We start from the raw sequence: 26,955 nt of genomic DNA on the forward strand, positions 1-26,955 counted from the left end.
TTAAATGTTTCCATGATTAATGTATTGAGTAAAAGCCAAGCTAAAGAGGACCCACTTCAATTAATACTTGTTCATACTTGTATGAACTGAGCTAAACAAAACAAAAAACAAAACAAAACGGACTAGACACAAGAGTTGAAACCAGGATCAGCAGAACCTAACAGAATGCCTACAGAGGCAGCAGGAGCTTTCCTGTGTCTTCAACACTGCACCCTAGAAATACTGCACCCTAAAAATTCTAAAATCACTGGAAAAGGACACTCAAAGCTTTCTGTAGCAAGCACTTTAAAATATAAATTCAGGGGCGCCTGAGCGGCTTGGTCACTTAAGCGTCCCACTTTGGCTCGGGTCATGATCTCACAGCTCCTGAGTTCAAGCCCCGCGTTGGGCTCTGTGTTTTAGTATGGAGCCTGCTTCGGATCCTCTGTCCCTCTCTGCCCCTCCCACACTCGCACTGTCTCTCTCAAGAATGAACATTAAAAAGGCCCTTCTAGATAACCACGCTGAAAAGACACATTTCACATGTGGCCCACGCCCTCCACTCCTCACAAGAGGAAAGAATGATAAGAAATGTCATGAGCAGAAATATCCCTAATCTCCAGGAATTTGCCCCAATAGCCTCCGAAAGTTGAACTGCGTCTGTAGTATACTGTATGAATTTTAATTTTAACTAAGTTGACATGGCTAACAATCACCCTGCTTTAAGACCTAATCAAAAGGAATTCTTATGGACTTGCGGCAGTGTAACTAGAAATGTTTTCATTTACTCGACACATTTATTCCTAAATTCAATAAACATTCTAGGCCAAATAAATGCACTACCTGATATTGTGAAATATATCATAAGTCTTAGAAATGGGCCTGGCCTTTGACTCACGAATTTAAATTACAATAATTTAAGAAATAATCCAGGATGTGAGTGCAGAAGCAGGCACACAGGATTTCATCCAGGCTGTTGATATTAGTGACAAGAGGGCAACACACTGAGGAGTCTGAGAGCCATACAGGAGGGCTGAAGTTACAGAAACGGTGCATTTAGAGGTACATTCCTGAAAAGCAGATTACTCAACAGACAACATAGTCCACACTGTAATATACACGCTTACGTGCTCGAACAGAATAGAAAGAACTGCATTAACAATGACTAGTAACAAGCGTTTCCTATTTTCTATTCTTCCCCATCTCCTCACGGAGCTCTATTTACACGTATCATGTGATAAAAATGTCAGGATACATATATTTCCCTACAAAATAACTACTGACTGAAACGTGTTCTTTTGGAAATTATATGCCAATATAAAACTCTCAAAATTTAAAATACAGGGGTGCCTGGATGGCTCAGGTGGTTAAACGTACAACTTCAGCTCAGGTCATGATCTTGCAATTTGTGAGTTTGAGCCCCGCGTGGGGCTCGACGCTCTCCATGCAGAGCCTGGAGCCAGCATTGGATCCTCTGTCGCCCTCTCTCTGCCCCTCCCCGGCTCACGCGCTCTCTCTCAAAAATAAATTTAAAAACTAAAAAAAATTTAAATGCAGATTGCCACATCATGTCTTAACAGACCATATACTCGATGAGGACAGGAGACATGTCTTGTGCTCACCATTTTACATGCACACTCTAACATAAATTCAAATATTCCTTCTAAAGTTAAAATTCCACAGAAAAATATATGTTCATTAGCTCATTTTACACAATATTTCAAACTATTGGAACATTTTGGATTAGAGAAAAAAATCCTGAAAAATATACCATTTATGACTCAAGTCATGTTCATGCTACTTTGAATTTCATATTAGCTATTCTGCCCACAAAACTCCAATCTTATAACCCTACTGCATTTTAAACGAACTAATCTTTATATATTATCATTAATTTTATTAACCCAAGTAACTTCAATTCATTCTATCATTAAGACTGTTAGTGTGAATCATCCAGAACTATTCCATGAAACTGAAGAGTCAAAGATGTTCACTGCATTGTGAATGATCACAGTACAGAACTACTCACATATCACTGGGATCGTGGGCCTGGGTGGTTTAGTCAGTTAAGTGTGTGATTCTTGCTCTTGCTGCTCAGGTTATGATGCCGGGGTCGTGGGATCGAGCCCTGGGTCAGGCTCTGTGCTGACAAGCATAGACCTGCTTACGATTCTCTCTCCCTCTGCCCCTCCCCTGTTCCCTCTCTCTCTCTCTCTCTAATAAAATAAGATTTTTTTAAAAAATCACTGGAATTTAAAATTTTGACCATTCATCTTTAAACCATGTCATTTCTTTTAAAAGTAAAAAAAGAACAAAAATGGGTCAAAGAAATAAACCTTTATTGCATTCTATCTTACTCAGATAAAATACTGAAATAATAAAAAAGAAATAATTTGCAGTTTCAAAAGGAAAGAATATCAATTCTGTACTTTTTAAGTACCTGAGTAAAAAAAGCAGCAAATTAACATCAAACTATTATAGGAGGTAAGCGTAACAGACTCATTCTTGCTCCCTCACCTCGTCCTCCCCAACAAAGAGACCTACAAGCTTCTAGTGTACAAAATCCTACTTCCTCATTAGAGATAAAACGTATCACAAACGTCAGTAAAAAGAAAGAAAACCGATAACCACTATCTAACGTAAGATGCTCTTTAGAAACGGACTAATCCTCGAACCTAGAAACAAAAAGCCACACGTTTTGTGGAGGCCGAATCCCAACCCTGTTTCAAGATTCCTGTCCTTGGTTGTGCAAACACTCACCTAGGCACTGCTGGGAAGGCACTCTGCAGGTGGAATTTTGGTTAGGGATATTACAAGAGCATTAACCTCAATTATCCCAGCGGGCCAATGAATCACTAGGACCCTTAAAAGCCTGCAAAGTCAAGAGACGCCACAGAGAGAGGCAGGGAGGATGAGGCGGAGGAGAGAGCAGAGGGACATATGGGGAGCCTGAGGAAGCATCAGTCAGCCACTGCTGGCTGTGACGTGGAGGAAGGTCCTCTAACCTGGAGGCGGACTCCAGGGACAGAGAGGAAATGCCGACCTCAATCCTGCAAGGGCACGCGGCTGAATCGTGCAATTCAGTGAGCCTCCCCATAAGAGCAGAGCGGCCAACACCTGCACTTAGCCCTGTGGGATCTGCAGCGGAGAACCCAGGCCAGCCGCCGGGCTACTGACCTCCCCTCTAGAGCCGGGAGATACTACATGGACGTTGTTCTAAGCTGCTAATTGGTGGCAATGTGTTACAGAGGCAACAGAAGATGAATATGCATGTCCTTCTGTCCTTCCCCTTGCTCTCCCACACAGCTTCACGAGACAGATGGAGCCATGGAAGCAAGGTCCCCCCGGATGGGACGCAGGCACGACTAAGGGAAGGGGCTGGGGAGCGGAGGGCTGCGAGGCTCGGAGACTGTCCCCTGGAGGGTCTTCCTGAGAACACGACGCCCTCCGCGAATGCGCCTCCTACCAGCCTCACCATGCAGCACGAACCCTGCTCAGAGCAACTACTCAAAGCCAAACGTGACCAGCATAACTCAAGTCGGAGTATGTGCATGTGGTGACTGCTATCATGAAAAAGTAACAGATGTGGCTGGTATATGCGAGCTTGGAGGACTCTAGTGACGCGCCTAAGCTTCCGGGACGGCTCTACTACACTGAAATGGACACCACTTAAAACACAACTGTTTAAGTTACTGCTTTAAAGTTTAAACATTATAAAAAGAATTACTAAAACTTAATAAAAATCTTTCCGTATGAATGATGCTTGAAAAATTACATTTGAAATCAAATCTTTAGAATTTCATTAGAAAGATAAGTGCTTGTCATTCTCTAGCAATTTGAATTTTTAAAACTTATTCACACAATAAAAACCCCAATTTTATATGAAAACTCTATTAATAAAACCATTTGACCAAATACAAAGTCATCTACCCATATACCAGTTTATATAACTTTTGCTTAAAAATAGGCAGAATATGGTTTTAGAAGTATATTAAACTTACAAAGCATTTGAATATGTGAACACCAGGAGGTTTTTAGTTAATGCTGTTAAGCCTTAAATACCATTTAATCTGGAGGTGAAATAGCACCGCCACGAAGTGTTCCAAAGAATGGGCACGAGGTCACACTACAAAGTCAGCAGGAAAGATCTGCTGCGACGCGGTACAAGGACTGGGGGATGGAGGAAAGAACGGACTCTTACCAACTGCTCCGAAAAGTGCCTCGTTTTACTTAAACTCACATCAAGTTATAGAAACATACAATAAATATATAGATAAGCCAGAAATATATTAGACAATGTTGAGTCCCACAAAGAGAATTAAAACAGGCTGATGTGTTGGTACCAATCAGATGGCCCAGAGAGACCTCTCTGGAAAGGCAATATTGTAAGTTAACATCTGAATGACACAAAGGAGCCATGCATTTAAAAAAAAAAAAAAAAAAAAAAAGGTGCATCCATCCAATACCTGGAGCTCATCACAAGAAGTGATCAATGAAAGTGCTGAATCACCAAATTGTACCCTGGGAACACTGTATGTAAACCGTAACAGAATTTTTAAAAAATAACATTTTTTCTTAAAAGGTATTCAAGAGAATAGTAATCTTTACTACTGGAGAACTCGGAACTATTATTCAGGACATTGGAAGATATCCCTGTACTAAATAAAGTCTCCAAGAAAGGATTAAGAATAAAAAAAAAAAAAAAAAAAGGAGAAAATGCCGCAAACAGACGGTGCAAAGGTCCTGAGGCTATTCTGCCCACTTAGGCAAAGGGGGAAGCATGAACAATGTAAGATGAGGTCAGAGAAGCAGAGTCTTATAAGCTTATGTAAGGAAGCTGGATTTTATTCTAAGTGTTTTGAGAAGATTTTGGAGATTTTATGCAAAAAGAGAGATAATTTGGTTTGAACTTTTTAAAGGTTACATAGCTTTATGAAAAGAATGGACTGGAAAGGAAGCAAGAGCTAAAGTAGGGAGACTGAGTAAGAAGAGAGCCACTGATGGAACATACATTTATAGCCTCTGTGCTCAGAAGCTAAGGCAGAGGAACACAACCATAAAATCAATGTGTGCCCTCATGTGGCTTGTACTCTAGTTGGAGAACAATTAATAAACACATTAATAACAGAATGTCAGAGAGTACTAATAGTTACGGAAAAAAAACAAGATAGAAGAGTGTGAATACGGGATTTTAGACAGAGCCCTGAGGGAAACCTTCGCTGGAAAAATGCCATTTGAGCAGAGAAGTGGGGAAGACACCGGGGGAGGGGGAGAGCTCCCTTGGAAGAAGGAACAGCAAATGCAAAGGCCCTGAGACTGCAGAAACGCACTGGGGGCTGCAGGAGAACAGGAAAAGGGACGACGGTCACGGCTGGAAGGGGCTGAACGAGGGTGGGAGTGGTAGGAGAACACTGTGAGGACTCAGGAAAGGAGCGACCCATCAGGGGACGACGGACGGAGGACCCTTGTCATCCAGGCACTCTGGCTGCCATGCCGAGAATGAACTGGGCATGGGCAGAAGAGCAGCCTCAAAAAACACAGCCGTGCTCACGCGACAGTGGCTTAAAGCGGGTAGACGGCAGTAGAGGGGCGAGCAGCGACCGCGCCCCGTGTATGTTCTGACGGCACAGCCACAGCGCTGACGGGAGCTGAGGGGAGAGGCGCTGAGACTGTGCACTCGGTTGGCAGCAATGACACCACGTGAGTTAATTCACAGCAAACCCGAGAGATGGAGCCCAGAAAACTTGCTGGTTTCTCACACCTGCCGCTGCGAGCTGGTCCGCCCACCGGCCCCTGCCGTGAGGCCATTCCCTCCGGAGCGTCTGCCGTGGGCCACAGCTAAAGGCCTCAGTTACAACAGGAAGTGAGCGGGTGCTTTGCACCAGGACGCTCACACCTTTGTCGCAACACGTCGTTTTCCAGAGTCAACGCCACGCGTCCGTAACCGGTGCACGAGTCACCGTCAAGCTGTCCTGTGCACATCCGTGTGTCAGCGAGCAAAGTCCCTAGCTAGGGGCATCGGCCACAGCACCTGACGGGCGCCTACTGCCCGCGGGACACCCCCTCACCCCCCCCCCCCCCCGCCAGGACTTCTTTCGGGGAGGCATCCCCGGGACTCTGAGGGGGGCACGGCGGGACATTTCAGACGGAGGCCAGGAGGCCCGGCCCCGTGCACGGAACACACAGGCAGGGACGAACGGGGCTCCACAAGCTGCGCGGGGCACAGGGACGCACAGACACAGGAGGAGACAGACAGAAGCGGAGAAGGGAGAGTCCTGCTCTTCCCCCGCCGCGGGTCCCCCTTCCTCACTGCCAGGCGCCTGGGATGGGCGTGTGTCGCTCACAACCAGTAGTCACGGGGCCGAGCATCCTGCCAGAGCGCAGCGACCACAGCTCGGGCGGCGAGCCCTCCACGCGCCGTGCGCGCTGAAGGGACGCCGTCCGCGCTGAAGGGACGCGAGGCCCAGCGCGCGCCCTCGCAACTCCGTGTTCCCTCCCGCAGCCTGCCACGTGACCCGTCCGCCGGGGGGCCTCACGCCGTGTGCGCAAGCTCACGTACACGTACACGTGCTGGCGGAGGGGGCGGGGCAGGGGGCATAGACAGCCTGTGCCGGCACATCCCCCAGGAAGAGGCTCGAGGCTGTCCTCGCAGGTCCTGGATCGTGAGTGGAGGCGGGTCACCACAGGGGCGGGCCCTGGGGGCGGGGCCGGGTGGGCGGTGCTTCCCGGCAAGAAGTAAATACGGGAAGCACCGCCCACCCGGGACACACGGCCACACCTCCCCGTGCACACCCGACTCCCCTGCACCCCTGTCCTTGGAGGCGGAGTCCGCCCGCAGCGCTGACGACTGGGTCACCTCCCGGCATGTGACCGTCCGTGTCTGCTCTCAGTCACACAGCGGCTCTCGGTGTCGCCAGTGACCGCTGCCCGAGTGCGCAAGCCCCGCGTCAGTCCTCAGGGACAAGACGACGGTCGCCGGCACGGGAACTTGCCAGCGACAAGCGTGCAAAACCCGGTGTATTGCCCCCAGCTCCCGAAGACGATGTCGCTAAGTCATGTTAGGCTCGCGGGACTGGAACACACACAGCTGGAACACACAGTGTCATACATGAGTAAGATGTTGGGGGCCGATGGAGAACTTCTAGCGACAACGCCAGGACACTTGGTTACCTAGGCCCGATCTTCTACTTTCCACCTGCTTCGGGATGAAGACCGCTATTCTCGGAAGGGGCTCCTTTCGCTAAAATACGGGCCTTAAAATGGCTTCTCCACGTTTTCCTGAGCAAATCAAAATACAGTCTATAGAACTTACTTACAAATGAACTCTACCTTTTAATCCTCTAAGACTACATTAAAGATGTAAATAATGGACTGCATAGTTTGTAATCTGAAAGACGCACACACTCTTCGTTTTTTTACAGCAAAAATAACTCATTTTGAAGACTTCCCCCCGAACCCCAGACTACGGTCATTTACTTGTTTTATTTTGTCTAAATCAAACATTTCATTCCCTGCTTAAAAGTCCTAATCAAGAACAAATGTATAAATGTCTAAAGGGCGTTCACAAGAAAAAAAAGTTTTTAAATTTCAAACACCTTAACTAAATGCAAGCTGTCAACTATGCATCAAAGTGAATACATTAAGTACAGTTACATCCAACACCCATTTTTCTTTAATCCAGTAGAGGCGGTAAGATAAGCAGAATGAAGGGTAAGACCCTCTAATATTCTAAACTAAGGTTAACATAAAATAAAATGTAAATTAACAAAATAATTCAGGTCAGTGCTCAAGTTCCAGAAGAGTCCCGCACTTACCCAGAGCTTTGCAGGCAAACATGCCCATGGCACTTTGCAGTCTGTCTGGTCTGAGCGCCTGCACCACGAGAACCTTCAAAGAAAGTGCAGGGTAGTTTTAAACAATACAGTTCACACAATAGGTTTAAACAATAATGTTAGTTAATGAAACACGTATTTACTAACATGTCAGCACTGATCAATGTGGCACAATATTTACTTACACAGTCACAGTAAGTATATACAAAGACATATTTTTAATAAGGAAAATATTAACTAAAAGTCCATTTATTTCTTCAAATTTATCATCAGAAGTCAACACGAGCATGTCATCGTCACAGGGTCAGCTATGTCTTCGGTATCCAGGGAGTGGCCACGTGGCAGCTGCCAACGAGGGTATAAAGGCACTTTTGATGATTGTAGAGCAGAGGCCCAGAAATCTTGTCTAAAATTTTCAAATCACTGTTTTCATGCGCAAACATGTATATACCCAGGTGTTTAAGTTTTCAAGAAACGTGCTTCCTAGCTTCCTTTCCTTTCATCTCAAGCCACACTTGGTACAGGAGCACCGACCAAGGAGATACAAGAAGACACCAGCACCAGCAGCCTGGTGACGAGGGACACCCCTTCCCAGAGAGACCGCCAGCTCTAAGCCCTGGCCTACCCCAAAGACCAGAACCCTCCAGTAAGTTCAGTGCTCCGTTTGATACAAAACGGGAGAGGAGGGCCTGGGCCTCACGAGGCAGTGTTTCCCACAGACAGAACCCGGGAAATGAGAGAAGAAGCCGCACACTCTAATTTAATGTCTTCCTGTGAGACTCTCTCTCTCCTGCAAAATCACCCTTTGGGCTACAGCACACGGAGACACCCAGGCACGCCTGCCAGTGACTGCACTGTCTGGGCACACGGCAAAAGCAGAAAGCCCTTCCCCACGTTAACATCACATGACATCCAAAGGCAGAACTTTCATTTAAGTGGCTTCTGGACGACAAGAGAAGTATCAGATATTTTTATGCATTTAGAGAACTTACCTGCTGAAATAAGGAAACTTTCTTTGCAAGAATAGATGGAAACTCTTGCTCACACATTGAAGTGTGATAGTAAGTACGCCACAGCGCTTCATCTTCAAAGCAGAGGGTCTGATAAAGACTGGGGAGAGCAATCTACAACACAAAAATAACCCTACACGGTGAGCTACAAGCAAATGTGAGTCTGTGTGTATATATATGTATTACTAAAAAGGCAAATGGAAACTAATTATTGATAGATGCTTATCAGTTGTTTTCCCCTTTATATTGGCTTATCTAATTATTTCTAGATCAGAAATAGTATGATTAGGGTCGCCGGGGTGGCTCAGTCGGTTAGGCGTCTGACTTCAGCTCAGGTCATGATCTCACAGTTCGTGCGTTCGAGCCCCACATTGGGCTCTGTGCTGACAGCTCGGAGCCTGGAGCCTGCTCCAGATGCTGCGTCTCCCTTTCTCTCTGCCCCTCCCTCGCTCACACTCCGTCTTTCTCTCTCTCTCTCTCTCAAAACGAAGTAAACATTAAAAAAAAACAGTATGGTTAGACTTATCCAATCCAGAATTAGATAAAATTCGACATTTCCAAAGTAGTATCAGCTCAATATTTGCAAGTTAACAAATCTTTTCTTGACATAAAAACATTTGTACTTATCTATCTCCACCTTGTGGAGAAAGGAATCCTTTGTTAAAAACCAGTACATTTTTTACTGAGTCCTGACGGACATGTCCACGGGCACGTTAAGCACCACAACAGAGTTCTACAAGAGATTATAAAAATATGCTGAATTTCACATCAACATCAAATCCTGAATAGAACATGGCTTTTCTAAACCACATTCATTTATGCTGCACTCATGAGCACATTGCTTCCTTTGCCTCTAGATGTTCTAAATTTCTACTTATTAATGTCTACACAAAAGTCCTCATAAATTTCTACTGAGCGTTCAATATTCTCCTTAAACAATTATCATCTCTCAGGGATGTTCTTCAACATATTCATCTCCTTCTACCTCAAATAGTATTCTCTCTTCCAAACTTTGTTTTTAATCTTTTTCAGCCTTCTTTGTGGTATAATTGACGAAATAGTACCTATTTGAGTGCTCTGATAAGCATTTATTTACACTGCAATAATTACCACAATGAAACAAATTCACATTAACTCAAAAGTTACCATTTTTTGTAATAAGAACACTCAAAATCCACTCTTAGTAAATTTAAAGTATACAATATGGTACTGTTACATAGAGCCACCATGTTACATTAGATTCTCTAGAACTTACTCACCTTATAGTCAAACATTTGTACCCAGTGTCCAACTTCTCTCCCCATTTCACACAACCCCCAGCTCCATTCTGTGGAATGGCAGCCTCCATTCTCCTCTCAGCTTTACTTAGTTCACGTTTTTATGGATGAATAATATTCTATTACAGAGGGATAGATCACATTCTCTTTATCCGTTCATCCACTGATAGACATGTAGGTTGTTACAACACACTAAAACCTTGGTGTGCGAGGAACTTGTTCTGTCAGTGTTCCACAAGATGAGGAAACTTTTCTAATAAATTTTAACTTGATAAATGAGCGATGTCTTGCAATATGAGTAGTATGTGATGCCCAATGTCACAACTGAGCCAATGGTCCTTGAAGTTCGCTTGGATATACAAGCGCTCTGGATTACAAGCAAGTTTCCAGAACAAATTATGCTAACAAACCAAGATTTTACTGTATATGTTGGTTGCTCTAAATAATGCTGCAATAAACATGGGAGTACAGATATCTCAGACACCTATTTCCTTTCCTTTGGATTTACACCCAGAAGTAGCAGTGCTAGATCACATGGTAGTTCTATTTTTAATTTTTTTGAGGAATCTCCACACTGTGTTTCATAATGGCTGCACCATTTTCTATTCTCACCAACAGTGCACGGTTTCCCTTTCCTCCACAACCCGGCCATTGCTGGTTATCTCTTGTCTTTCCAGTTATAGCCATCCTAATAGTCATGAATTAATAATACCTCATTGTGGTTTTTATTTGCATTTCCCTAATGACTAATGACATTGAACACCTTTTTATATACCTGTCGGCCATTTGTGTGTCTTCTTTAGAAAAATGTCTATTCAGGTCCTTTGTCCATTAAAAAAAAAAATTTTTTTTTTTTTTTTAGTACAGTTGACACACAATATCACGTTACTTTCAGAGAGACAACACAGTGATTCAGCATGTATAAACTATGCCACGTTCACAAGTATAACAACCGTCTGTCACCATACAGCGCTATTACAATACCACTGACCACATTTCCTCTGCTGTGCCTTCTATTCCCGTGACGTATTCATTCCACAACTGGAAGCCTGTACCTCCTTCTCCCCTTCACCCACTTTGCCCATCCCCACCCCTGGCAAGCTCTCTTCCAATTATCAACAGTGGGCTACAAGAACAGAAATGTAAATCTGTAGAGATGGAGAATTTTTATGGAAAATAATGGCAAATTGGGAAGATCTGTATCTGCAGGGCTAGAATGTCACATAAAATAAACATAAACCAAGTACTTAAGGATGTTTCATCCAAAGAGTCGTATTCATATGTAATTAACCCACGATAGTGCCCAAGTTTCATCATTTAAGTTAACTAAAATTAAATTTATACGGCATAAAATTAAATACATTGCAATTTAATTATTTTTAATAAGTGATCTAAACCTATTAGGACAACACTTGATGGCGGTCCATTAAATTTAGTTGCAATTAGTGTGTAAGGGCCTACCGCTACCAATTTAGGCTACACATTCTATAATCGTTATGGATTTGGCCAGGAATTAGAGCCGGCTACACTGCAGTTAGGAAGCCCTCTGGCTTCACATCACCCGGGGTGGAGCTCTGGTTCGGTGCCACCACAGCACAAGTATTTGTCCTACTCTCCACTGTGTAGGTTCACCAAGTACCGTCTCTATGTGTTACGCAACATGTATTTGTCACTACACTGGCACTATGCTCACCAGTACGGACGCTAAATAAATGATTAATGAAACAGTTAGTGATAATAAAGCAGAATCCATTTACTTTATTCAACAAATATTTATGAAGGAAAGGCAAGAAAGAATGGCGGTGAAAAGCCCAGACTCTGCATCAAGGAGCCCAACTTCAAATCCTGACTCTACTTTCTAAGTGACCATAAGCAAGTGATTGCACTGCTCTGTGTCTACTTTGCTCATCTGTTAAATGAGGACAGGATTGTGAGGATGTTGAAAATATCTACCGAGGGGATCTGTTTTCAAATTCTTCATAATGCTTTCAACAGCGAGTCCCCAATAAATGCAAACTATTCTAACTGTTGGCACCATGTGCCACTGAGACCTTACAAGGGTTGCAAAGAGCAGGGAAGGAAAGAAGGAAGAGCAACGCATGCATATACTTTGAGAGCAGTCTTTCTTTCGTTCCCCACAAAATACCACTGAGGCTGCGTAAACAACATAGGGACTGTCGGGATGTGGGCTTCCGAGCTGCTGTTTCTTCGGCTCGCCCGCATACTTGGCCCCCACTTCCCACTCCGGAATAGAGAAGCGGGAGGGATGGAGGACGAAGGATGGGAAGTGGGGGGAGACAGAGACAAAGAAACACTGCAGTTGGAAAATTCAGGCATCGACTACAGTGTCAGGTGAATGCCTTGTTGGAAATCATAGTGCAAACTTCCCACCTGTCTGTCTGCCTGTCTGTCTTGGGTAAACCGTTAGCCTCTCCACACCTTGCTTTCCTCTCGTCTAGGCTGCTGTGATGATAACATGAGATAATGTGTGTACAGTATTTAATATGATGTTTGGCACGTAACACGCCCTCCAATAGATGTGTGAGATTAAAAAGAAACCTTAGGTTCCTTCACTGAACTCGCTACTAGTGGTTCTCATTTCTCATCTGTAAAAAGAATTTAATAATACCCGTCTCTCAGGGTTGGTATGATAATCGCATAATTCATGTTGACTCACATAAGTCATACTCATAAGATACTCATAACTCATAAGCTAATTCATGTACACCTGAAAACAAGATTATGCTCTATGTTAACTAACTGGAATTTAAATAAAAACTTAAAAAAATAAATGAGATAATCCACTTAAAACGTTTTGTAAATGCGGTGCCTGGGTGGCTCAGTCGGTTTAGCGTCCGACTTCAGCTCAGTTAAAGCACCTGACTTCAGCTAAAACCCATGATCTTACAGTTCATGGGTTCAAGCCCTGCATCGGGCTCTGTGCTGACAGCTCAGAGCCTGGAGCCTGCTTCAGATTCTGTGTGTGTGTCTCTCTCTCTCTGCCCCTCCCCTGCTTATACTCTGTCTCAAAAATAAATAAACATTAAAATTTTTTAAGTGTTTTGTAAACTAAAATGATAATAAAACATTAATGTGTACTATAACCTTCTCTGAATATGAAAGTTACTTTCCTAAAAGTTTTGGATTCCTTTATTTAAACAGAAATGAGTGGGTTAAAAAAAGAAAAGCAAGAAACATCACTACAATTTTTAGTTTAAAAATGTAAGATTTTTTTCCCCCAAATGTGATAATATTATCTGTACCATGCCAATTATTATTTTTTCCGTTAGGAGTTCATGTGATAGTTCAGAAATCCTGCTCAATAATCTATAATTCCCTTTAAATTGTCTCTATTTTTCACCATTTGCAGCAACGTGGATGGAAGTGGAAGGTTTTATGGTGAGTGAAATAAATCAGTCAGAGAAGAACAGATATCATGTTTTCACTCATGTGGATCTTGAGAAGCTCAACAGATGAACATGGGGGAGGAGAAGGGAAAAAAATAGTTACAAACAGAGAGGGAGGGAGGTAAACCATAAGAGACTCTTAAATACAGAGAAGAGACTGAGGGTTGATTGGGCGGGGGGTGGAGAAGAAAATGGGTGATGGGCACTGAGGAGGGCACCTGTTGGGATGAGCACTGGGTGTCGTATGGAAGCCAATTTGACAATAAATTGTATTCATAAAAAGAATAAAAAAATTGTCACTATTTTTCTTTTTTTGCATTCTATTATAATTGTGTCATAAGTGTTTCCTATACTAGGTGACAAAGTCCCGGGAAGAAGGAACCAAGACTTCTATTTTATTTTATATTTAATTATTTTGAGAGCATGAGCAGAGACAGAGACTCCCAAGCAGGCTCCGTGCTATCTGTGCAGAGCCTGATGCAGGGCTCAAACTCAAGAAACCTCAAGATCATGACCTGAGCCAAAATCAAGAGTCAGACACAGAAGTGACGGAGCCGCCCCAGCACCCCATCCAAGACCTTCAGACATCCATGCCCTTCGTTCTCAGTCAGTAGTTCATGCACACTTAATAAACATCTAACCCAGGGAACTACATGAACAATGCAAAATTTACCTCACCTCTTTCGTCATCAGTTTGTCTACTCGTAACCTCACTTTGTTCAACCAAAGAAAGTGTGTAACAGAAACTACGCATTTGGCACATAGTGGGCGCAAGCTGAATAATCAAAGGAAGGCAGGAGTCAAGTTTGGCCTGAACGCTGGGGACAGAAAGTGTAATAAGGCCTGGATCCTAATCTCCACGGACTTACAACCTAGGAGAAGAGGCAGACACACCAAATCGTCTGAATCAGTATGACAGGTGCTACGATACGGCAACATTCGAGATACACACTACGAGAAAAGACAGAAGGAAGAAATGAGGCAAAAAGTCACATAGAAAGTAGTGCTTTAGGTACGTCCTAAAATGTTAAATAGACGTTTTACGGGTAAAAAAGGTCAGAGGGCATTCCAGGCAGAGGGAGTAACAGGACCAGTAAGTGCAGGAAACAGTGAGAGGATGGACTGGAAATAAAACTGAGGAGGTGGGCAGGGAGCGGATCATGGAGCATCTTATCCTTTATGCAAATGACTGTGGACTCTGCCCTGTGGGTGACAAGAAACCGTTAAGAGGTGTGAAACACCGCATGCACTGTATCGTAACTACACTTTAAAACTGAAAGGGTATAATAAAATAGAGAGGCATGAGAGCAGAAGGGGGGGCTCCACAGAGAAGCCCAGGTGAGTGGTGGGAGACACAACTACGAGTGATGGCAAGAATGGAGAAGAGCTGAGGGTGACAGAGATTTCAAAGATGCATAAAAGCAAGAGAAACGGTTTGTATTCGAAACTCGTTTAAGCATCATACTGCATCTCATGACCAATCCCTAATTACTTTACAAATAAGACCTCCATGTACCATATTAGGGGGTCTTCAGTTTACTCCTCTTCATGCTCCCTGTGGGTACGCAGCACAGGACCCTGTACAATGGACACACCAAACGTGTGAGTGCTGAGTGGATGATTTAACTAAGGATTAAAGGACTAATCAGAACAGAATAATTCTCTGATATCCTCTGGCCCAGGGATTTTACGGCAGATTCACAGAAATATCGACACTGAGTATGGGTAGAGAGCACATAAAAATATAAACAGAAATAACTCAGCAGGGAAAGAGTTCTCGAACCCCCAGCATACACGTGACATACCTTTAGTGTTGCTACGGCCCAGCTCCTCTCCTGGTCTATCCACGACGGGAGCTGCTCGCGGATTCGCTGCTGAGAGTCCTTCGGTAAGAGCAGTTGTTTTTGTTGGTATATGTGGTAACATTCAGACTTAGAAAAATTAACAATTGACTAGCTAATTTTATGAACGCTATTTTGAAAAACTTGTTCTATACATTATTGTAACTTATTTTACAAGTCACCATTATAAAATTCCATATAACAAGGTACAGATAACCACTTACATAAATTTTGTACACATTCTCATGGTACATAATCTTTTAGAAAACTTAAGGGCATTTAATAAAAAACTGCCATAAATTTACATTATTTTTAACAGTGTCTTGCATTTCAGACATAATCTAGATTTTGCATTACACTTCGGGTATGTTAATTTGGAGACAAATATTATCCCCTGACATGTTCAAATAGAAAATTAGTAGAGAAGAAGCTAAACTTGCATGAAGTGATCAAGAATTAAAAAAAAAATTTTTTTACACTTCCAATTGTATGAGAATTTTCCTTGTTTTAATACAAAATTCTATTTTCTTAGGATTATAAAAGTGTTCTTGGAATAAAACATATACACTAAGAAACTAATATGGTTTCTTAGTATTTAATTAGTATTATTCTCATAAGAATATATGTCTTTGTATAGACTACCCTTCATAGTAAGGTAGTAGAGGCAAGGACATATTCCTCTAATTAAAATATAATTTCAACGGTATTTTAAAATTCTTCTGGAGCAAACAGTATTTCATGAAGGCAAAGCTAGAACTATTTTCCCTAAGAGTGACATAAGTTTTTTTACTTACAGCTTTCCGCAACATGTCTCCAACAACCACACCTGTAAACGTATCCCATTCCTAACGAATAAAAACAGAAATAATACAAAAAAATAGACAAATACTAACCAGGTCACAGAATTTTCTTAATTTCCCTATAAGACGGCTTACAATGCAGCTCTCTAAGGACATGGAAAAAAATAAAACTCATTTCACATCTCCTACTCCTGGTACAACATTACCATCTAGAATCTGTTTGTGTACCAACAACATAAAACATTTGTACAAAAACTGCTACAAACAATTGTACTGAAGGAAGAAGTATACCTACATTGCGTGTGTGTGTATGTGTATGTGTGTGTGTGTGTGTGTGCGCGCGTAGGTATATGGGTCTCAACATCTGAAAGTATACAATGTCACATTCAATTATCATTTGTCACTACCCATTAATCTGTCCTATTACGTGTGAATTTTTACTAACAGAAAAGCGTAAGTTGCACCAAAAATTTAAAAATTGTCTATGCTGGGGAAAAATAGAGGAAAGTACATCCATTAACTCATCTTTTCCAACAGATTGAGAGAAGACTGCCATCATTCATTTTTTTTTTAAATTAATCCACAGAATCACAACCGACCCAGTGTGACATCATCTAGCCCTCCAAGAAAATCTCCGTCTTCACCCTGAGCCCTTCTCAATCAGATAGTAATAGGCACTAGCATATTATTGTTACACACTGGTCAGCAAATAAGGAAAAAACATATTAAGATTTGAGGGCAAAAAGAAAAAAACAAAATTATTTCCTGCCTCCACACTCCGGGACCACTCAATTCTTTCACTGAAAGTATAGTCAATAGAATAGGGAGGATTACTATTCCTCTACGTGAGAGAAAAATGTTCTCCTCTCCCAATTCCTATTTATACTCCAAGAGGGAAAACTAGGACAGTAAGTCTTCTTACACAGTGTGGAACATATGTTGGTGAAACACGTTATACAGGAGGAAGGAACGGCATCAAATAAAAGGAGTCCAACAAATTCAGGAGAAAGAACACAAGTCCCCAGAGCGTGGGGAACAGTCTGCAGGAAGTAGCCAAATAAGGGGAATCTGGGACATAAACCAAGTCTGACCGAGTGGAGTGAGAGGTTCCGAGGTCACAGGTGCGCTGTCCACACACTGTCCCCGCTCCTCCCCACCCCCGGCCACTGTGCTCTCTCTCGTGGACAATAATGGCAGAGTAACAAAAAAATCACCTACGTATAATCTCCTTAAACATGAGCTCACCAGAGATGGATTAGTTACCTCTAACCTGAAGGAGGCTCAAGTTGGAGTGAGTTCCATGGCAGACGAGAAAGAAAGTTACAAAGAAAATAAATAATACATAAAATGATGAACAGAAAGCTTCAGGCTACGAGAAGCTACTGCAAAGTGCCCACCCTCTTGCTTCACCTGCTGACTCAGAGCAAGTCGGGGAGGGTAATAAATAATGTAGCCGTCTATCCACACTGTGTCACATTCCTATGTGCCTGCATGAGGACAAGAAGCGGACGTGGCTCAGAAAGATGAGTGACTCGAGTTTATTTCTCTGCCTCTCGTCACTTCAGAACACTGGGCTCATCCAGAGGGGAGGACAAGCAGGAACCAGCATTTTTAAATGTCTAACTTAGTTAAAACTTCATAGGTTGATACACAATTTCCAGACTAAAGTTATTTCTAATCTAACCATGAACCTTACAAACTCTACGTAACTCTTATATTTTCCTCCTTTATTTCCACTTACATTTTCTTGAAAAAGTTCCGGATGCATGCCCCGAACGAAGTGCAGCGCGAACATCAACTGGTCAGCCTGAAAAGAATAAGAAATGTTACCGCGCTGTTTCTACATTTGTGTGTTTGGAAAAGCACAGTCCTGACATTTCAGCTCAGTGTTCTATTTTTAAATTGCCCACTTTTATCAATAGAAGAAATGACTACTGAGATGGTACCTACACAGGGCACTTCTGAGTCAGGGGTGGGAAGGACACAGGAAGTACCCAACATTCTAGACAAAATGCTACAGATGAAGCGTCACGTACATCTCATCAAAAAAGGTTTATTTAACTAGCTGAAACCCAATTGCGAGGTCTGAATTGATCACTACTAATAAGATCAACCTCCTGCATTAATAATCTTCAATGTGTCCTGTGTATGTTTACATGATCCAGAACATTCTATATGCCCGTGAATCAAAACATTTCTAGAAATTTATGCAAAGGGATGATAAATGTATTCATAGGATATTTACTGCAAGATTTTTTATTATAGAGGAAAAACTCCAACAACCTAAATGTTCCAAGGTGATCATAAATAATATTCAAATCAAAATATACAGCATAGCCCATATTGTGGAAGGAGGGGCAATATGTTTGTATAATCATATATGGACACATGTCTGCAAAAAGAATTGGAAAAATGACATCACCTTTTATCAGTAATTTATTTTTACAACTACATGTCATTTTTGGTTCCTTCTTTTTTCTGACGTGTATATTATAAATTTTCTAAAGTAAGCTTAGCTCACTTCTGTTAAAAAAAAATCTACCCAAGCATCTTTCCCACCAGTTTATAATGTAAGCATTTAAAAACAATTTTTTTTTAATATTTATTTTTGAGAGAGAGAGAGAGAGAAAGAGACAGACAGACCAAGCAGGGGAGGGGCAGAGAGAGGGAGACACAGAATCCGAAGCAGGCTCCAGGCTGAGCTGTCAGCACAGAGCCTGACGCAGGGCTCGAACCCATGAACCGTGAGATTGTGACCTGAGCCGAAGGTGGGCACTCAACTGACTGAGCAACCCAAGCGCCCCTGTAATGTAAGCATTTTATGAAAAGGGTCTCCTGCAGTATAATAATACTTTATATTTAATATGGGTATATGATTGTAAGTCTACAAATAAGAGATAACTATAAAGACATGAAGATGTGGGGGTGTCTGGTGGCTCCGTCGGTTGTCAGCTGTGCTGGCAGCTCCGAGCCTGGAGCCTGCTTCCGATTCTGTGCCTCCCTCTCTCCCTGCCCCTCACCTGCTCATGCTCCGTCTCTGTCTCAAAAATAAATATTACAAAAAAAATTTAAAGACATGACGATGCAATAATATGCAGAAGATACATTTGTCACAAAAAGATGCTCTTATAAATCCTACCAGCAAGTGACATCCTCACCTGCAAGAGAATCACCCCTCTACTGGAAAGATTCAGTGCCTCAAATCATACAATATAAAAGCACAGTTTATTTCATAAAAGTACATGCTGTGTATGTATATGCAGCAAGTAGTCAGTAAATACCTATTAAGTGAATAAATAAAAAGCATGTGTTCACAACCATAACATAGCTAATGACTTAAAAAAATTTCTCCAAATAGAAAAACTTTGGGCAGATGGCCATCACTCAGATGATGGGAAAAGAGTTACAACCAACTAGCATGTGTAGGAAACAACTACATGTGACTTTAAAAATATAAAAAGCAAGACCTGTCATTTGGGGAGATGTGGAGTGTTCTTAGGTATGAGAAAGTAAGAATTCAGGTGTGGGGTTGGCTGACTGGGGACTGGCTGGATAAGATGCTTATTTTATAAATTAATGCGTGTTTAAAATGATTACCACAGCATCCCTCATCGAAGGTAGATAACGATTAAGATAAAAATAAGACAATACATGTACTACTTTGAAGGCTTTATCACTTAATAACACACTTAATTCTCTACTCCAGAGATATACACACACAAATTCACACCCAGTACTACTACCCTTACCCCGCCACTGCTTCCTCTGACCTGAGGAAGAAGAATGCGGTCTCTGTCTCTAGGGTTAGTACAAAGACGGCAGGGCCCTGGCACCCTAGGGTTCTCAGATCAGGCGCTGGGTTCAGCGAGCTGACTGTTAATTCCATCACTGAGGCCAAACTCCAAAACACTGGCAAAGAATAGCCACATAACACAGAGTCAACAAACGGGTAGTGGCAGTTCCCCTTCTTCCCTGTGTTCTGGAGACAGAAGACTTCCCAGCCTGAGGGATGAGCACACAATCGTAGCTGAGCCTCTCCCATCACATCCCCCACAGATAACGGCACGGGAACTACGACAGGCTAACCCGGACCTTCATCGCCTTCCCAAACTGGAGGCGGCAGAAGCCGTTTCTGGCAGCTGGTTGACAGCTATACCAAGGAATCCTTTCAGCCCCAGGGATTTAAGAACAACGTTATAATAAAAAACAATTATGACTCGAGAATACACCTAAAAATACAATTTACTGAGAGACAAGAGGACACATTATTTCCAAATAAACCGGGGTCAAATTAAGAATGTACAAATCAAGCTTACGGATTTTCTGAATATTTGCTTCAAACAATAACCAAAACAACAACAAAAAAACCCTGTCATCATCCAGAGTTGAGAAATTACTTTGTACCTCTGACGTCCTTGATCTACACTGCTTTTCAGACCAAAAAATTTCAGTATTTTATTTACTTATTTCCTGATTTCGAGAAAGAGCGAGCAAGTGAGCTGTGGAGAGGAGACAGAGGAGAGAGGAGAGAGGAGAGAGGAGAGAGGAGAGAGGAGAGAGGAGAGAGGAGAGAGGAGAGAGGAGAGAGGAGAGAGAGAGAATCTTAAGCAGGCTCCGCATTCAGCATGAAGCCCAACACGGGGTCAGTCCCACAACCCTGGGATCCTGACCTGAGCTGAAATCAAGAGTCAGAAACCAAGGGACTGCACCACCCAGGCGCCCCAATTTAGGTGTTTTAATTCAATGTCAACTCATCTCATTAGGCTTGGTTCTGTTAACAAAATTCTTTAGTATCATGGGGATATAAGCAAAATCTCAACTGATCATCGACACGAAGAAAAATCAGTAAGAGAAGGCAGAGGACTAGCGAGTATAAATCAGCCACATGGCATCCCATAAATTCCACCCTGGCATCACACACACCCCAGTGAATATGCAGGAAGGGTGAAACTGTTAGCACACGAGTAACATGGTAGAAGGGAGTCTTAAAGCCCACTTTAGGATGAGGTCAAGTGTTTCCAGACAGGATGATTTTGCTTGAACTGCACCCTGTTAGCCTTGAGTCTTCAGGCATCAAGCAGAATGGGCTTAAATCCCAGTTCCAACACCCTCCACACAGGAATAACCTACAGCACGGGTGCTAGCTCTGCATCTTGGTCTCCTCCTTTAGAGAATAGGACTGTCGTAGGAAGTGAGTAACAACGTATGTGAGGTGCTTCCCCGGTGCCTGGAACACGTAAGGTGACACACAGTTGCTACCTGCTTTACAGTCACCTGATGCACTACATACTACTGTACCAGAAAGGAAATTGATCTTAAAAATCTTCTATAAACCTCCTGATTCTCAGAGACTGAGAAACAGTAGCAAGAATAAGAAATCTATTCCTTTTATTTGTACTTGACACTATTCATCGCTTTCAAACAACTTCAAGGTAATGTGTAAAGTACCTGCTACCATATGAAGTCTTGCTTTAATTGAGCAAATACGTAGACAGCATAGAACCAAGCATAGGCAGGGGCACCTGGGGACTCAGTGGGTTCAGCACCCAACTCTTGATCTTGGCTCAGGTCATGATCTCAGGGTTTGTAAGACTGGGCCCTGTGTTGGCTCTGCACAGCGTGGAGCCTGCCTGGGATTCTGTCTCTGTCTCTCCCTCTCCCTCCCTCCCGCCCTCCCTCTCTCTCTCTCTCTCTCTCTCTCTGTCTCTCTCTCCCTCTCCCTCTCCCTGTCTCTCTCTCTGTCTCTCTCCCTCTCCCTCTCCCTCTCCCTGTCTCTCTCTGTCTCGCTCTCCCTCTCCCTGTCTCTTTCTTCTCAAAATAAATAAACTTAAAAAAAAAAAAAAAAAAAAGAACCCAAGTACTCACAGTTGTGCTTGAGGTGGTAGGTCACACATTTTAGTTAACAATTCTATGCACATTCAACCCTACTTCCAGAAAATCTAAAGAGTTAGATGTAATACTAAAAGTTTCAAAATCTTCTAAGCAGAAGAAAATGATTCAAATTATCAGGGTTCATTTTAATAAAATGAAAGGCTATAAAATTTTTAAATATCCAATCAGAGAACTTCTACTTTTCTATTAAAAGACAACACATTTTGATAGAAAAAAAAATACCAGAATCCAAACTAAATGATTTGTAGGATAAATACAGTCAGGAAATGCCATTAATTTCCTTTTAAAGTGTAATATCCATTTGCATTTGAATCAGCTGGCAAATCCACTGGAGAGGAAGGCGAGGTGACCCGTCTTCCCTCACCGGCACCCTCCCTGCATGCCAGTGCTCCGGTACGCCATGCTTCCACAAGGACAGGGACACGGCAAGAGCACATGCTCTCCAAACCTCCTCTGTGCTCTCACCCAGTACATGAGAAAATCACTTCACAGCCCAACAGCAACTTCCCTTACTTCGTATCTGTTCCAAATGACACAGTGGGAGGAAGAAAGGATACGTAAAGGCGCCGGCTTGTGCACAGTCCGACAGAACCACAAGTGTTGGGGAACTGAATATGCTACTTACCCGATAATTGTCCAAAATACTTGGGTTACTGAAATAAACGCTCTGATCTCTTGGACAAAAAGAATGACAGAGCCAATAGTCTGAACTGAAATTGCTAGACAGCCTTCTCCATTTGTTTTAGTTTATTACAAGCCTAAATTTTCTGCTACAAAACAAGTCAATCATTTTTTTGTTCCAGGTCAACTTGCTTTCACGTGGGTGTGATGTGAATACTAATAATCCCAGGCTCTGCTTCAAGGCTCTGGTGTTGCCACACCACTGTTGGCAACACAACAGCAACATCAGCATGAGGAAAAGGCAGTTTAATGTGAAGGTGGTTGCTAAAAATCCAAAAAGCTTTCACTAAATACGAAATCAGTTCCATCCTAAGTAAGATTATAATGCTAAATCTTCAAAAATGGACCTCATTGGTTTATAATTAATATGCTTTCTAATTGTCATTCACCACTGAAACTCCATGGAATGCTGAATTCATGTTGAATACATTTAACATTACTGACACAGAAATATGAACATTATAAAACATATTCCATCACCAATTAAAAACATATGTTAAGAATTATAGACGTTAGCTTTTAAAAAATGTTTTCAAGTGTTCACAATAGAAAAGTATGTCTCAAGATAGGCAATAACAAATTCCAGCTGGGCACTAAAATGTTAAGGATGTGCAGCCTTACAAGCTCTCCCCTAGTGCAATAAAACGTTGGCTTTAGCTTAACTTACACGTATTTTTAAAAGACAATGTGACTTAAAAGAAGTAACCCTAGCTAAACTTCACTTATACGTTACATCACTTTGGTACTCAACATTTACTGTATCTTCCCCTCCCTAATTACATTACAGAATATAGGACATAAAGATTTAAATCTCATCAGTAGATATAATGTATTACTAAAAATAAATAAGAATATATAAACTGAGGTGCAGATATATAGGTCAACAGTAAGAAATTCCCAATAAGCTACTATTTTTTGGAATGAGTAAGAAATTTTATATTATCTTTTGACTTAAACATTTTTCAGGAATAATATTTTATAGTCCATGTACTTCCATAAGGATTTTGGTGACACCCTGAAGTAAGTGTAGGTCCATAATACTTTCACAAAGTATTCACAATCACAAATCACATTTAGTGTAGAGGTTTTAAAAGAAAAGTGAAAAAGCACTAAATATATTACTAGAAGAAGAATCAAAATGAAACTCCGCAACCTTAATATATTCACTAGAAAATAAATATTAAAACTACATTAAAAAACTAATCATGGGGGCACCTGGGTGGCTCGGTCGGTTAAGTGTCTGACTTCGCTCAGGTCATGATCTCACGGTCCGTGAGTTCGAGCCCCGCGTCGGGCTCTGTGCTGGCCGCTCAGAGCCTGGAGCCTGTCTCAGATTCTGTGTCTCCCTCTCTCTCTGTCCCTCCCCTGTTCATGCTCTGTCTCTCTCTGTCTCAAAAATAAATAAATGTTAAAAAAATTAAAAAAAAAAAACTAATCATGAAAATTCACTAACACAGAAATCAAAAAATAAATCCAATGATTAAAAAATAAAATATAAAACAATTACCATCAAGTAGATTTGTTCTGTAAAGCAAAGCCTATTCTTTAAAATACCAAGAAAACAAACAGATGGGGCAAATAAGGGAGGACGGTAAAAACAGACATTTAATAAAAATTCAGAGGAGGCAGGAAATATTTACAAACCATAACTTGACAAAAAATAGAAAGACTGATAACATCCAGGGTTGAAAAGGATGCAAGGAAGGAGAGACCTCAATCCACCAAGACAGTAGCAGATAAACTAGGATGAGCCACATTACAGAATACACACGCTCACTAAGAATAATGAGGTTAACATATTTATATTCATGGAAAGATCCTGAGGACCCGTTGCATGAGAAGAGAGGCAACAGAAGAAAACACCTACCAAGGAAAACTGAAAATGTCAGCTAGATGTACATGTGCACGTGAAGAGAAAGGACAGGGACCGTACGGAGCCGATTGAGCGTGGGACAGGCCAAGTCTAACGCAGCGACCGCAGGCAGGAGCGACCGAGCGTTTTCTCTATAGGTCCACCAAGTTGGAAACTCTTCAAGAAAATACGTTTCAGTTTGTGTACTAACAATTTTTAAGTATCATGTGAGCTAATATATCGTACACGTTAGAGACGTGAGATCAAGGATCGATGAAACTCTACTGCTGTGTCATCCTCAGACCTAGAACCCTAACATTTTAGTGACCAAACGGACTTTGACGTCATCTGCTTATAATTTGTCGTGTGTACACGTTAAAACTCAGGGCCAAACAGGTGATTCTTTGAACGGCACCTAGAATACACATACACTGTACAGACACCTGAAGAGAAATCTCCACGGTTCTCATTAAGCAAAAACTCTGCAGAAATACCCAGCTATAACTCTCACCTTCCGTTAACAGCCCTTGACATTTGAAAGATTTATTCAGTCTCCAGTAAAGATCATCAACATTGTCACTCTAATCATAAAAATTACTATCCCTTTCTACAGAATGTAGTAACTAGATCTTTTTCAAGGTTTTCTGAGAATGCTGTATAACTGTGCCATAACAACTCTATTTCTCTCACTTGTCTTTACAAAGCCCTTCCTCAACATATCTCAACCAATACCCAAAAACTGACCCTTGAAAAAAACATCTTAAAGTAAAAAGCCTCTGTGTTTTCTACAACATTCATAATTTTCTAAAATATGTTTCATTTTCTACTCCTTGGGGCCCTTTTAATATGAAGATGTCTATGACATTCATGTCTCAGGATCAGGCATTAGTTCCAGAAAGAGAAACCAAGTTTGCCCCCAAGCAATTTCAAGAGAGATTTCTGATTGCAACAGCTGTGTAGACACAGTGCCACACAACAGTGCCATGACAAACGTGGTCCAAAATGTCAGCAGTGCTGAGGTGGAGAGACCCGAGCTAGGAGATGACTCATCACAAGGTCCTGCGGCAGCTACGGGCTCGTTCAGAAGGAAGGGAGATAACCCTCCACACTCGTCATTCTCCTACCACATCCCAGAAAGCCAGAAGACGCCCCACTTAGCAATGAATGTTACTCTGGGAAAATATCAGAAAGGCCGATTTCAATATGTTTCCAGTTGGGAAAGGATTCCACAATTTCACTGTAAGACTGTATTAAATACAAGTTCAGGTAGTATTTTATACATGAAAAAATAATATTTCTTACCTTAAACAGACAACGGCATATATATTCATAGACCATATGTTTTAATGAGCTGATAAGAGACTGGATTCTCCGTTCTGTACTTTCGGAATCCTGTAGATTACAATTTGAAAACTGAAAAACCATTAAAAAATTTATAAACAGTTAAATGATACCCCATAGTTTAATCACACTTATGAAATGTTCCTCCAGACTCAAAGCTGATTCTGGAATAATTATCTTTGTCAATCCACTTAAGGGACTAAATAATACAGGGACTAAATAATTATTTCCAATAATACAGTATGAATTGAATTTGACCATACCACTCTGATACCTAATGGCATTAAAAGTACTGCTTTCGTAGGGGTTAAACCCATTTCATTACTCACATTATAATTACCAATCAAGTCCTGAAACAGTGTGACCACAATTTTCTCATCCTCAATATAAGAACCTAAACGATCTTAAACCATGGTCTCCGTGTTAACTAACGATGAACACGAACACTGATGTTGATGCTGTTTAGAAATCATACCACCTGTAGTTTTTTTGTTTTTTTTTTTTATCTGTTTCTGTACTTCCATTGTACAGGATTGTCATGATTTGAAAAATACCACTAATTGTGATTTCCTTTGACTACTGAAGAGGAGAAGAAGGATGTCAAGGCTGGTCTTTCTCTAAGTGTCACGTGATTTTTCATGTCACCTCAGGGAGCATTTGCAGCCTACATGCCTTGAAAAGTTCAATTTTGGTATAATATTTGGGCTTAACTTCCTCCCTTCCTTGTGATTTTAATGGACAAGGAAAAAGCCCAGTAAAGTAATTTTAACAGTTTAGAGAAAGACATCCAGGATAAGCCGTACAATGTGTAAAATTGGTACAAAACTAATGAACCAGCACTCAGATCCATCAGACCTCGGTTTCGGGCCTTGTTAGCAGCATGTTCTGAGACAGCTCATTGTTTCTGGTTCACGTGGCAGACATCGTCTTCGTTTCACTATTAACAAAGGTCACATGTGAAATGGACCCCTGGATCCACTGAGAGACCCCACTACAAGATTTAATGCATTTCCAAGACACTGGAAATCAAGTTTTTTACTCTA

The 26,955-nt window shown here is 41.8% G+C and overlaps 1 protein-coding gene across 5 annotated transcripts in view; it reads right to left on the reverse strand.

Moving 5' to 3' along the window:
* Positions 1–26,955, reverse strand: part of DYNC2H1 (dynein cytoplasmic 2 heavy chain 1) — a 343,887-nt gene that overhangs the window by 158,846 nt on the left and 158,086 nt on the right. For 3 of the 5 annotated variants that reach the window (XM_078432668.2, XM_078432667.2, XM_078432664.2), the window contains 6 exons: positions 25,874–25,984; positions 17,888–17,953; positions 16,141–16,191; positions 15,311–15,388; positions 8,804–8,935; positions 7,794–7,866 (listed from right to left, as the gene is read on the reverse strand). In XM_078432668.2, the coding sequence (XP_078288794.2) occupies positions 7,794–7,866; positions 8,804–8,935; positions 15,311–15,388; positions 16,141–16,191; positions 17,888–17,953; positions 25,874–25,984 (511 nt within the window). The remainder of the gene's footprint in view (positions 1–7,793; positions 7,867–8,803; positions 8,936–15,310; positions 15,389–16,140; positions 16,192–17,887; positions 17,954–25,873; positions 25,985–26,955) is intronic. The other 2 variants (XM_078432669.2, XM_078432665.2) reach the window with 1 other exon arrangement.

Source organism: Panthera onca, chromosome D1 (genome assembly GCF_046562875.1).
Source record: "Panthera onca isolate mPanOnc1 chromosome D1, mPanOnc1 haplotype 2, whole genome shotgun sequence".
In the NCBI taxonomy this organism is placed as follows: Eukaryota; Metazoa; Chordata; class Mammalia; order Carnivora; family Felidae; genus Panthera; species Panthera onca.